This window comes from Carassius gibelio, chromosome B9, assembly GCF_023724105.1.
Source record: "Carassius gibelio isolate Cgi1373 ecotype wild population from Czech Republic chromosome B9, carGib1.2-hapl.c, whole genome shotgun sequence".
NCBI lineage: Eukaryota > Metazoa > Chordata > Actinopteri > Cypriniformes > Cyprinidae > Carassius > Carassius gibelio.
In genome coordinates, this window is record NC_068404.1 from 17,107,217 (window position 1) to 17,120,688 (window position 13,472).

Below are 13,472 nucleotides of genomic sequence, written 5' to 3' on the forward strand. Positions count from 1 at the left end.
ATTTTCGGTTTGACGTCATGTCAGTGGCTCAGTTCACACATCCTCGCGCACATATTCCATTGAACTTCCTTCTCAGCTCAGCTGTCAGAGCGTCTCGAGGTAGCAATATCATCTCTTTTTATTTAGGATATCAGACAGGGTTTAAACTGAGATGGAGGGCCAGCGCTGGTTACCACTGGAAGCCAACCCAGAGGTATGAATTTCTCACTAGCTCACTATCTTTTTTTTTGTCGTTAATTCAATTTTATATCGTTCATCGGTTAATTTTTTTATTGGCAGCTTTTAGCAGGAACGGTAAGCTGCAGCTCATGTCTTTGATATCTTGTTTTAAATCATACTGTTTTGTGTTCTGTGTCTGCTTTTCAGGTTATGAACCAAGTGAGTAGAGGTCTCGACTATCTGGGTGTGTCTAGGATTCAAAACTTGTGCCAAATGAATGAATCAGGTTTATTAAAGCACGTCTGTGTTAAAGCTAATTGCATAAGCTTTGATTTGTTATGTTTATCAGCAATATTGCGCTTCATATCTTGTTTTTAATTTTATGTTATTGGAAGTAATGCAATCTGTATTTTATGTTTCACATTCGTTTATTATTGATATGTTTAAATAGAAACGCCTCTGGAATGTCTAGGCCCTTGTGTGTCTCTCACCATACTCTTCTAACCTCTTTACTAGTCTCATGATATATGATTTGTTTTTAATATGTATGTGTTGTGTTATACCTTTTGTTAAGTTTTTACGGCAACTTGGCTTGGTACCGACCTGGCAGTTTGGGGATGTGTACGGTTTGGAAGCTGAAGTTCTCAGTTTGGTGCCAAGGCCTGTTTGTGCTGTACTTTTGCTCTTCCCTATAACAGAGAAGGTATGACTGCAGTTTGCACCCATAATGACTCCATGTTAGCAAATAAGCTATGTGTTTTGTGGCCCTGGACCACAAAACCAGTCATAAGGGTCAATATTTTGACATTTAGATTTAAACATCACCTTTTGCAACTGGATACAGCTGTTGCTGGCATCAATTAAGCTTGCAAATTATACCGAATCATAGTTGTGTAGAATTTTTGTATTTTTTTTAATGCAGAGCTCTTGCTGTATGTGACATAAAATGGTAATTCCCTTTTAATATGTATTTTAAACGGGTGTATTATTTTACTACTTGGTCAAAATAAAATGGAACAGGAAAGACTAATAAAATAGAACAGGATCATGAATTGCTCTTCACCATGACCCAAAATACAATGAAATGACTGAATTTGCAGCACCAACACCTCTAATAATATTTATGATGATCTGAGCATTTGGTTCTGTTGGTTTGAAGTGATAATCTACTAATAATCATTATGTGGTTATATAATTAGCGTTAGTGACAATACGAGTTCAAAAACTTGAAGTTTTTTTTTTTTAACGAGGGAGGTTAGGTTTCAGCATTCAGCAGGTTTCATCAACACAGGATGTGACAAAAATGGTTTTAGTTAATGCAAAGCTGTAGCCAGTTGCATAAACTTAGCATCTATGTTAAGACTCTGGGTAATTATTATTATTAAATTAGACTAATTCTTTGTTTTATGTAACCAACTGTAATATATATATATATATATATATATATATATATATATATATATATATATATATATATATATATATATATATATATATATTTATTTATTTTTTTTTTTTTTTTTTTAAATTCCATTAAGTCAGATGAATAAAGCAACTTTATCATTCTTACAAATTATTATTATTATTTTACAGCGCGTGATCTGTACTGTTGATTACATTTTAGTAATGCTCTTTTCTTCAATGTAGTATGAAACCTTTAGACAGGAGGAGGAGGCAAAAATTAAGGCACAAGGACAAGAGGTGTCCTCAGATGTGTACTTCATGAAACAAACCATCGGCAATGCTTGTGGTACAATAGGGTTAATTCATGCTGTGGCAAACAATCAAAGGCATCTGGAGTTCGGTAAGTACAAGTGTTGATCTTTTTTTTTTTGGGGGGGGGGGGGGGTGATTTCCCATTTTGAAAAATATCACTTATTTCATTTGTAAACAGTTCACAGTGTACTTGTTTGTGGTATGTTCATGACATTATTTTTCTACAGAGCCAAATTCACCGCTTAAGGCATTTTTACTGCAGTCTTCAAAGCTGAGCCCAGAAGAAAAGGCTGCTTTCCTTGAAAAAGATGAGGTGATAAAATATGTTTTTGATGCAACTGAATGGCCTCTTAAGGAATGAACTGAACTAAACCTTTATTCATGGCACTGATTTTTTTTTATGATTTCAGAGTATCCGAGTAACACATGAGTCAAGTGCTCAGGAAGGACAAACAGAGGTTGGTATTTGCTAAATACAGAGTAGTTGCTAACACGGCATTCAAAATAGCTCCAAGTAGGCCTATTTGAATATATTTTGACGTTTCATCCCACTGATGAACTTTCCCTGTGTTGGTGTTTTGTTGAAGTATCAGACTTTTGAGATCTGGATCATGTTGAAAATATTTGACTATAAGTTCTCCATTCACAGTGTCTTAAAGAACAAAACAAAAAAACAAATAGATATAAAGAGGCCCATCTTATTTTTAAAATGATGAATCCTGAACCAGATTTTGCATATCTGGTTTGTGTGATGCAGATAAAAAAAATAATACAAATAAATTAAGTAAACTTGGCAACTTTTTTTTTTTAATAAAAAAAATATATAATGACTTTTAATACATTTGTTAGAAATTATTTTTCCATGCATTATTATTTTATGGTCTCTTTAATCAAAAGCAAAAACTTCTCACCATTGCACTGACATCTTTTAAGACGTGTGAATGGATGTGAGAACGGGACAATAATATATAGCTTCCGGAAATCTGTTACTTACATGAGATTGCAGGAAAATATCGGCAGTTAAACCAAAAAGTCTTGCGCTATTTTTTTTTTTCCTCAGTCAAATGTGTACTCGGCGACTGCAGATTTAAAATTAGATTTAGAGTTAAACCAAGAATTAAAACAATAATTATTGCTACAGTCACATCTACACAGTACAACCTTTAAGACGTTTTTCAATCTGGTTTCACTTCTTTCCACTGGACTGAGAGGCTCTTTTAATTCTTAATGACCTTCTTTTTTGATGAACTTTAGTATTCTCACTGTTTTGGATCTCAGTTCTGTTTTTTTTTTTTTCTTTTTTATTGCTGTTCTAGTGTCATAGTAAAATTCTAACATGCTAACTTTACTCTGCTCACTCTTATAGGCTCCAAGTTTAGATGAAAAAGTGGATTTGCATTTTATTGCCTTTGTAAATGTTGAAGGACATTTATATGAACTGGGTAGGTAAATTTAATTTTACATGATGATTGTTGTCATTGTTTTAGTTGCTTGTCAGTTCTACACACGGAATTTGATGTAAAGTATCAACACCTATACGTAATTATATACAACACTGTGAAGGGAGATATTACTGGTGTTCATATTTTGTTCATGTGTTTCAGATGGACGCAAACCTTTTCCAATTGTTCATGGGAAAACCACAGAGGACACATTTCTCGAGGTGGGAGTTTTCTCAGTCATGGGCTATAGATTATCTCTAGCAGAGAATTTTTTGTTTGTAGACATTAGCTACGTTTACATGGACAACTTTTGTTTCAATTGGAATGAAATCTTTCTGATTGAGGAAGCTGAATGTAGTGTTTACATGAACGTTAAATACAGTGATTGGATTGATGTGCAAGTTTATATGTCACAAGCTTCAAAATTAACTTAGATTTTTTGATATGTGCACACTGCAGGGAAATATACTTTTCTCTCTGTTTGCACATACTATGCTTCTACCATCACTTTTCTTTGTTTTTAAAGCGTTAGAATCTCTGTTTCTGCTGCTGATTAGGAGACAAGGTTCATATGAAGCTTTTTGTCATGCTGCTTCTATTTATCAAGCAGTAAACTTACAAATTCCCATTGCCAAACAAGCCATCTGTGAATGGGAGTATGAAGTGAGGACTGATGGGACATTGTTCTGCTCCACTTCACAGACAATGAGTGGAAGGAGAAGTTTAGAGTAACATTTATGGCACTTCATTCTAGAAAAAAAACAACGGCTCTTTCCAAGCATCATACAACAATAACCCATTTTTGTGCACAATTTACTTTCTAGGTAGTTTTTCAATCCGATCAACTGTTTAAATGTCTTCACTGCCCCTTTCAATCTGATCTTTTTGTCTGATCTACAGGATTCTGCAGAGGTCTGCAAGAAGTTCATGGCACGTGATCCCCAGGAGCTCCGTTTCACTGTCGTGGCTCTTTCCAAAGCATAAATGTTCTTGTTATTTTACATAAGAGAAAAACTGCCAATTATTCAGAAGTGCTGAATACTTTAAACCTTTACAGGTTCAATTTTGACTTTAAATTAAAAAAAAAGTTGTTAAAAGTTTTGACCATATCTGACAAAGCAAATGAGAAACGAATTAACTAATAACAAAAAAAGTGTACATGCACAGAAAAAAAAATTATCTGAATGTTTACAACTCTCTGATTGAAATAATGTTTGTTTTCATTTCTCCAAAATTGTAAAAACTTTTTCTTGATGTTAATGTTAATTAATCTAGTGGTGGTGTTCCTTTTTTTTTTCTTCTGCCAGAAAATATCCATTTAAAATAAAAGTTCCCCTGATGAATATATAGACTTATATTTTGACACAAAAATGCTCTTTTAACAGAAGTGTGCCAGTGTGTCACTGCATATGGTGTCCTACTTCTAAATGCAGTTTTCTCAAGAATACAGCAAAAATTCAGATGAAACTAAAACAATAAAGAACAAATGTTTTCATCTCCTGGTGTCTGCATTGCTGTAATATGAGTGACAACAGTTAATTCCCTGAATACGCAAGCTATGATTAATGTGCATCTTTTCTTTACATTTATTTCCCCTTCAAAACAGCAATGGTCTCTAAAAATAAATTTGATTTGTAAAAAAAGAAAAGTAATAATAATAATCAATTCAGATTTAATGGTTTTAAAGTATTGAGTGATAAGAAATATTTAGTTTTGTTTACTGTATTATTTACATTTTAGAGTATGCCTCTTGAATAATTCTGATTGGTCAGTAGCAGCATTCAGTAGAATGAATGAGGACTGTTGTCCAGGGAAATTCAGGAAAGTGTTGCTTACATACTGCAGCTGTGATCTTTCTTTCTCTTTCTTTTTTAGTGAATTTGGTTAATAACCATATAATAAGTAGATAATATACAGTCAGCTGGTTATTATTGCAAAATGAATGCTGATGGTTTGATTGAGTCAATGTTCCTGGACACTGTGGTCTTTGTATTCTCACATAAATAATTTGGTTAAAATAAATGTGTCCTTTGAACCGAAATATATCCCTTATTTACACATTTACAACAGTAGTTACTCGAAAAAAATGTAAATAATAAATTAAGTAAAAAGGAAGTATTTTAGTTGGATATTGATAAAATAACAAAAACAACCTTTAAATCAAAACCGTCAATTATATAGCTTTAAAAATAATCAAAGTATGCTTACTATTTGAGTACTATCTTACCTGCATAGCCCACTTGTAAACACGTAGGCCTATTTAACTAAATCTACAGACTTGGTGTTTTTTTTCCCCAAGTGCGCTTTATTGTGCCCTCGGCACCTGTAATGTAATCTGACAGTGGTTTAGGTATGCATTTTGACGCACTAGGGGGCGTATAAAGTACACAAGGCAACTCTAAAGTTTCTCAGGATCAAGCGGAGATTTAAGTTTTACCCTGCGTCGTTTATAAGGTTCTCGCTCGTTTAAGTTGAATACAAAAAGCGTTTACTTGCTGAATTAATTTAGTAAGAAAACAGTTATAGGATAGTCTTACAATTATTCAAGCAACGCAACAGGACAGAACGCTCGCGTTTTAATTATACACGCGTCTTGCTCGCGTTTTTGGAACGCCTGATTCCATACAGCCTCAACCAGAAGAGCACTTCAAACCGGTGATGGAGTGGAGACCGCAGTCTTCAGTGGTTTATGAAGCTGCTTACTCAGAAGCACAGAGATGGATCGAGGTATAAAACTTTCACACCTGCTCTCATTAAGATAAAGATAGTTCAAGGAAATGATACTTGATACTGCCAAATGAGGTAACCGAAATGAAAAGGTACTGATTCGATTCATTAACTCGTGCTGAATACCCAGACCTGTTGAATTATTCCTGTTTAGAAAATCTGGCAAATAAAATAAAAATAAATCGCGTTGCATATACTCTAGCTAGCCTAATTATTAAAAGTATTATTAAAACTTTGTTTTGATCATAATCATTAGTGCTCATATTTTTAACGCTTTCCGCCTGCTTTTCAGTTTCTTGTTATTTACTTTTGCTAAACGCTGCATTGGCAGTTGTGTGTGTGTGTGTGTGTGTGTTTGCAGTAAACACAGCTAAATGTGTAGCCTATTTATGTGGATTTTTATTTAACCTAAATAAAGGTTACATTTAGTGTAACATTTCTGGTAGCCTACCCTGTCACACTTTATATCATTGTCAAAATGACAGTTTATTTTGATTATTTGTTTCTTTGAACACTGTTATAATGATTATTATTTATATATTTTTAGTTAGATTAATATTTATTATCATCTTGTCTACAATCAACAACCAAATTTTTGATTCTCATGAGGACAGTAAAAAGTCATGCAAGTTTGGAACGATGGAAAGTAAATGAAGGCAGAATTCCATTTTTGAGTGCACTATCCCTTTGAAGCACTAATCTATTTTCTTTTTCTGTCAAGGTCACTGTGGCAAAACAAGTAGTCCTGCAAATATTTTCACATGCTTTAGTCAGTTTATCCAACTAAACCTTCAGGAACGCACTTAGTCTAATGCACAAATGATTAGGACTTTCCTATCCTTGTGAATTCCCTTCTCTGCGGGTGATGGCAGGGCCAAAGCACTGGCTGTAACTGAGCAAATATTGTTCTTAATTCATGAGGGGTGAATCTGAATGCTTTCAGTGTGACATCAGTCTCTCACACATGCACACTGGTGCATTGTCACAGGCGGTGGACCTTGGCAGGGCAGTTTGACCCCAAGGCGATTGCTCCCCTGCAAAGGAAGGTGATGTGCTGCTTAGTATCCCATCTGAATGACTTAACGGTTTGTCATGCGTGAGGACGCACTGAGGAGTGCTGGAGTCTGAGTGTAAGAGTGTGTGGGGTGTTATAGTCAGCTGAATGATCTGGAGTTTGTCACATGTGCTCATTCTTGCACCAGGCACCCGGTCTGTGGGCAGAGACATTCCTGTTTTTCCTCCTGGGTAGTTCTCAGCTTGTTAAAGTCAAACCCAAAATTAGCCACCCTTCTGAAGTTGCTTGGTGTATCTAAGAGTAGAAAGTTGGCAACTGGGGCTAAGTCATTCTTGTTGTGAAATAATATTAAATACGTAAAAAAAAAAGTTTAAAGTAAAGTAAAGTAAAGTAAAGTGCATCATCTAATTTTAAGTTGTAAAAAGTTTTGAGAAGTTTTTGAAAAAAAAAAAAATTTGAAAAGAAAAAAAGATTTCAATAAAACATCTATCAGTTATACCGGTTGTTCTTTTTAGCCTAAAATGACCCAAGAGCATTTTCGATATTTCTTCATGTTCAGCAAACCCTACTTGGTCAAAGGGATTAAAGCACTTTGGCACAATTAATGATGTGCAGCATTCCGTGTGTCCAAACAGCTTGGAATGCCTCACTGCTCCTTCATGAATGAACAATAGCTGTGTGCAAAAGTGCAGCTGAATAAGAATCAAGTCTTACTTCATCGAAACTTGATATTTAAATCAGTCTGATCACAATGTGAGGTTAGAGAACAAATAATAAGTATTGATTTTTTCTTCCTTTTTTTATTTTCTTTCAATTTTTTTAATGGATTCATTTATGTTATCAAAATACATTAAAACAGTAATATAGTGAAACATGATTACATTTTTTATATATTCTAATTCTGATATATTTAAAAACGTAATATAGACCAATGAAGGTTAAGCTAAATTTTCAGTAGCCATTTTTCAGTGTCAAATTATCCGTCATAAATCATTGCAATTTGCTAAATTAGTGCTCAGGAAACATATTTTTAGTATTATCAATGTTGAAAACAGTTTTTTGCATGGTTATTCATGTGGAAACTGTGATGTTAAATGCATTATTGCTAAATAAATAATACATTTATTTCTTTTTTTGTTTTACGATACTATATTCTTTTATATTTAATATTTCCTACCCCATACATTATAAAGTATTGCAGTAATGCTAGTTATTTGTGTTTGTGTGGGTGTGTTATTTGTTAACTGGTTTTGTAAGTGATTTGTTCAAGCTCCCAAATTGTTGTTCACCTGCTACAGACTCGGAGATCTGTTTCAAAAACAAAAAGCTGTCACGGACATTACAATGACAGGAACAGCAGGGGTCAGGATTTCATATGTCATTGAACTCTGATGTTACTACAGACGCCATGCTGTGTGAATGTGCTCCATATGATTAACCTCTTGTCTCTTCACACTCCATATCTGTGAGGGTTTGTAATGGTTACATAAATCTACATGAAGGGTACAGGAAGTCATTTGTCATTTTGTGCCAAATAACTTGATCTTATATATTATCTGTTATATTATGTATACATACCAGTAATACATAATGGACATTTTTGGGCTGTATAAGAACTTATTAGTTATCTCAGTTTTGAAAGCTTTAGATCAGTGTGACAGGGGATACAAAATCCCATTTGAGATAATCAACCTTAAGTTAAGCTTTGTAACTCGATCTAGTACGAGGATCATAGTATTTGTCCACTCATTATTTCTGTCCTTGTTTTGTTCAGCAGACATAGAAAGTTTCCTTTGAAGTTCTGCTTCCAAAAGAGAACAACTGCGGTTCAAATCTCACATTCAGTACTCATCTCAACAACAGACTTCAGGTTATTGATAAGTGGTTATGCTTTATTGACATCTCAATATTTTTCTATGGCCTACTTTTTTTTTTCTTTCTTTCTTTTTTTTTAAGTTAGCTGAGGTTTTCTTAAATGTTATGTTTTCTAGAACAGTAGCACATTATAAAACATACTTGCTAGCTAAATGAGCATCTTTGTTTTTACTGGCATTCAGACTTGGAAATTGAAAACATTTTTGTTCGGAAAAAGGGCTTTACTCATAGATTATGTTATACGAGGTGTGGAGCAACAGGGCTCACATTGTAACGGTGTAGACTGAGGGTATAAACACAACATAAATGCTTCCCTGTGTGTGAGCAAAAACAATGGGCTGCCTGCCCTCTGTGTCCTGCTTGAGATCATTGGAAAGGCATGAAACTGTGTGTAGAACTGTGACATTCCTCCAGATGCTCTCGTTCCTTGTGGTTTGGCCGCTGGGCTCCAGCCCTGATTACTGAATAACCCACGATTCTCCAAAAGAGGCTGTGTTGTTGTACTGGTGTGTTTCTTGGACTTGCAGCTTGGAAGAACAACTTTCCTCTCCTTTCCCTGGACAGAACCTTCCCACTTACTGGTTCTTAGTGCTTCCTGTGTTTGTCCTCGTCTCGCAGGCAGTCACTAAGAAGAAGTCTGTGAGCAGTAATTTCCGGAGTTCTCTGGAGAATGGACTTCTGTTGTGTGAGTAAGTAGAGCTGTTTTTACTTCTCTCATTTTTCTATGGTTTTCTTGTTAAATGAATCAGTATATATAAATCAGTTTTGAGTTCCAAAATGTGCATAAATGTACCATAAAAGTAATCTATACTACATGTCCTTGAACAAGAAGATCCCTTTTTATGATGTAAAAAGCAAAAAAATAAGGGATTAGACCTATTCAATATAAAATCAAATAAAAGCATTGATCAACTCATGGATATGCATGCCTGAATTTGAACTATCCAACCTAGGCAGGTGAAGGTGAAATCTGGCGGCATTTTATTTTGTTAGTTGTTGTTGTTGTTTTCAGAACTTCAGAAATGAAATGTCTGCAGAGTGGCACTAAAAGGTTAATGCTATATCGCTTTTGAAAAAAAAAAATGTACACCAAACCCAATCCTAAACTAAATGATGGTGTTTTTAAAAGCAAGTGTGAGATAAAAACATGTTTGCTGAAGCAACCATGCCATTTTAGCTTCCTTCTACAAGTCTTTTTGAGATTTTTAAAATGACTCGTGTTTCATTAAACTCATACTCCACATCACAAATGCAATGCTGTACCAGGGGAGCTACCGAGCAAGTTTACTATGTCAGAAAAGCTAAACATATTGAAATGGAAATTTCAAAAAGGAAATAATTTGTTTGCAATTTATGCACTCTGTTTGAGGTCATAATATAGTGTTGTACAAGGAACTGAATGAAAATAAGTCTTGAAAATTGATAATCTGCCCCCTGCAAATCAAAATGCAAATGTATGTTGCACAACCTATCCTTTTAACTTCTTTTTCTATTATGCTCTGCAACAATATTTTACCTGTTGACTGAAATGTGATGCAAGATTGGAATTTGCATCGAAGCTGTGTGTCATTTAATGTGCATTATGCCATGCGACTATTTTTAAAACATATCATTTGTACCCGGCTGCCACAGTCACACTCTGTTCCATCCCAGGAAGCATTAGTAAGCCCAGCAGAGGAAAACAACACGGATGGCAGAGCATTTAAAAGGACAGCTGGGAAGAGGCGATCCATAGTGCCAGCTACTCTAGCAGGGTTCAGAAACCTGAGCAGGGAAGAGTGCAGGCACATAGGGATTGGCGGCACTCAGGCCTCTTCTGCAGCAGCTCTGTTGTGCTGTTTATGTAGAGAGAGCGCTGGGTGTGACATGCTGCAAGCTCAGGGATTTCAGCACATTTCTGAACCTGACTGGATGGTTCTGGGCAGTGCGTGGGCTGGTCTGACATGCAGGTGTCAGTCAAGTGACTCAGCAGACTAATTACCACAGTCCAGTGCAGAATCTCACCGTCCTACTTCTGCACTCTCATGCTGCTCTCTTTCGGTCTGTACTAAGCTATTAGCTTTGCCATTTCCACATGAGTGGACAAATGCACACATTACCTGAGGATACTGTCACTCTGGATCTCACATATAAACAAAGGCTCCTGTGAAACTACCACTGGGGTCGACATAGCAAAGTCTTGACTAAACTGTTTAAAGAGTTCATAGATGTGGTAACAGGTTTTTCAGTGGTTGCGCAGGATACATTTTTTTTACTGTTTTAAAGATCACAAACAGGGAAGATATTTCCTGCACTACATATTGTTCAGAAAAATTGCAAATCTATTATATCAGAAAGAGTTCAACTAAAAATTTAAATTCTGTCATCATTGACATTTATTTAACCTTATGTCATTTCAAACCTGTATAACTTACTGTACTTTCTTCTGTGGTTAAAGAAAGTCAAGTTATTTTACATCACTAAATGGGAGTAGACACACTGTATGAGACAGTTCATTAAAATGTTAATGTCTGTCTCTCCCTTTATTACACATAACTCGAACAGCTAGAAATCAAATTTCTCACATATTATGTTTCATGTTCATCCCTCCTTGTTAGCTATCATCTGCACGCCTTTTTATTTTCAATGTTTAATGTGCATTTCTCCAAACCAAGTTTTCACAAAAAACTATGCTTAGCATACTTAGAGGCTATTGACTGATGTCTGTTTCCACAGAGAGTTGTTTGTATTTTCTTCAGGGCATTAGATGGCTTTGTAAACTGAAGCCAGATGGTCAGAATTAAAAGAAGCCATAAACTGGCAACCAACACATGATAGAATTGTTTGTGTTGACTTTAGCTCTGTTTTTCTCTTTCTAGTCTAATAAACAAGATCAGGCCTGGCGTCATCAAGAAGCTAAACAGGTTATCCACACCTATTGCTGGCCTGGTAAGTTTTATTTTTTTAACCGTTATTATTATTTGTACTTTGGCATGCATATATTATTTGAGCTGTAGTATTTCACCTTGGCTAAGAACCTTAACTCTTACAAAGAAATTTGAATGATTTACCAAACAGTTTACATGTACATGGGTGGGATGTGTTTATCATTTACTTATACTTGGTATTTGTTAGGAATCACTTGCCTCCGAACAGTAAGCATTGTAATTTTCTTTTTTCCATCAAGAACAATCCATATGCATGGATATTTTATTGAGGACTTTTTAATTCAAGAGCATAGGCCAGTTGGATATGGGCCTAAATTAAGCTGCTTTTATTAAAGCTGTTTTGGCCTAATCTATGCAAAACATGCTGATTTATTTCCCATTGTCTTTTCAAACTTTTGACCCAGGTAAGCTTAGATAAGCATCTGCATGTCCAACAGCATCACAGTGGTATTTCCATAAAATGCTTCCAACCCCAAAAACCTACCAAGCACAGCCTAAACTCACAATTGAGGGTTTACATGGCAAGGGATAAGCAAAGGCATGCAAAGAAAAACACATAGTTTGGAGTATATTTTAGTTTTGCTAAATACTGCTGAGCCTGTAAAGTTTGTCCATAAGAGAGCTGTTTCTGACCTCCCAGCAAACCGTAAGATGCAAAAAAAAAAAAAGAAAAAGAAACAATGCTCTCATCCAGCTATGTTTATGACTGATGAAAGACATTTTTCCACCGGATGAAAGGCTCATTCAAGGCTCTGAAATCTTACCAGCGCCATTATCGTTCCTTCTGGCTACTTTGCTTTTGTTTGACACAGTTTAATTCTAATACGGAGGATTTATATTTTGTTAAATCAAGGCTCCATTAGTGCAAGAGCGGAAATCTCTGGTTTTGTGGACTGTGTAGTGACTCTGGCTTGGGCTAAACTCTGCTCAGGGTTTGGCTTCGGCTGATCTCTGGATCACTTTCCCATAGTTCCATTCAAACCCGGAGCCGTGGTTTACCCTTGCGTATCCCTGGATAGCTGATCCTCCTTTTAACAATTTGAAGAGAGGAAGCCTACACTTGTGTGGCATGCTGGTCGGCCACATTAGAAAAGTCATTCTGGCAGAGCTTTGGCCTGAGGTTTAGCAGAGAGATGCCTCCTTAGAGCATAGCCCTTCATAAACCCCCCACAATTAAGCTGGATGGATATATTTGCAACGACTCTCACCACTTTGAAAGGAGAATTGGCAGAACTGATTATTTGAATAGAATTTTCCACAGGCCACCAGGCTTGTTAGCTCTTAAAAGGGAGCATTTAAGCATTTATATTTTATTATTTACTTTTATGAAACCCATAATTTGAAAGTGTTCAATTTTTAATGAACTGGCACATTATTCCCTGTTTACCATAATTTTTTACTGAAAACAACATGTTTCATATGAGAACTTAATCTATGCTGACACACTTTTCACACAAATGTACTTTAGATTAAAAACATATCACCAGTAATGCCTGTGCAACACGTTGCTGGATAACATATGAATGTATGGTATACAACACCTCCAAATTCCTAAATCATAATTAATCAACCAGCCAGCATTTACAAAACACTGTTTGACAGATGGCTTGA

The 13,472-nt window shown here is 35.5% G+C and overlaps 2 protein-coding genes across 11 annotated transcripts in view; both read left to right on the forward strand.

The window, feature by feature from the left end:
• The first annotated feature begins 43 nt into the window (after nucleotides 1–43).
• Nucleotides 44–4,812, forward strand: uchl3 (ubiquitin carboxyl-terminal esterase L3 (ubiquitin thiolesterase)). Of its 3 annotated transcripts, none has more exons than XM_052566220.1 (9): nucleotides 44–193; nucleotides 280–294; nucleotides 734–862; nucleotides 1,807–1,963; nucleotides 2,103–2,188; nucleotides 2,286–2,333; nucleotides 3,242–3,317; nucleotides 3,480–3,538; nucleotides 4,218–4,812. In XM_052566220.1, the coding sequence occupies exons 1-9, from the start codon at nucleotides 152–154 to the stop codon at nucleotides 4,299–4,301; spliced, it is 696 nt and encodes a 231-aa protein (XP_052422180.1). In that variant the 5' UTR covers nucleotides 44–151; the 3' UTR covers nucleotides 4,302–4,812. The 3 variants fall into 3 exon arrangements, with proteins under 3 accessions (XP_052422180.1, XP_052422181.1, XP_052422182.1); XM_052566221.1 differs by lacking the exon at nucleotides 280–294 and adding an exon at nucleotides 367–378; XM_052566222.1 differs by lacking the exons at nucleotides 44–193; nucleotides 280–294 and adding an exon at nucleotides 422–445.
• A 997-nt stretch (nucleotides 4,813–5,809) lies between these two features.
• lmo7a (LIM domain 7a) overlaps nucleotides 5,810–13,472 on the forward strand; it is a 42,304-nt gene continuing 34,641 nt past the window's right edge. For 3 of the 8 annotated variants that reach the window (XM_052565187.1, XM_052565190.1, XM_052565189.1), the window contains exons 1-3: nucleotides 5,810–6,044; nucleotides 9,553–9,623; nucleotides 11,793–11,862. In XM_052565187.1, coding sequence (XP_052421147.1) covers nucleotides 5,976–6,044; nucleotides 9,553–9,623; nucleotides 11,793–11,862 — 210 coding nt within the window. In that variant the 5' untranslated portion in view covers nucleotides 5,810–5,975. The remainder of the gene's footprint in view (nucleotides 6,045–9,552; nucleotides 9,624–11,792; nucleotides 11,863–13,472) is intronic. The other 5 variants (XM_052565188.1, XM_052565191.1, XM_052565192.1 and 2 more) reach the window with 5 other exon arrangements.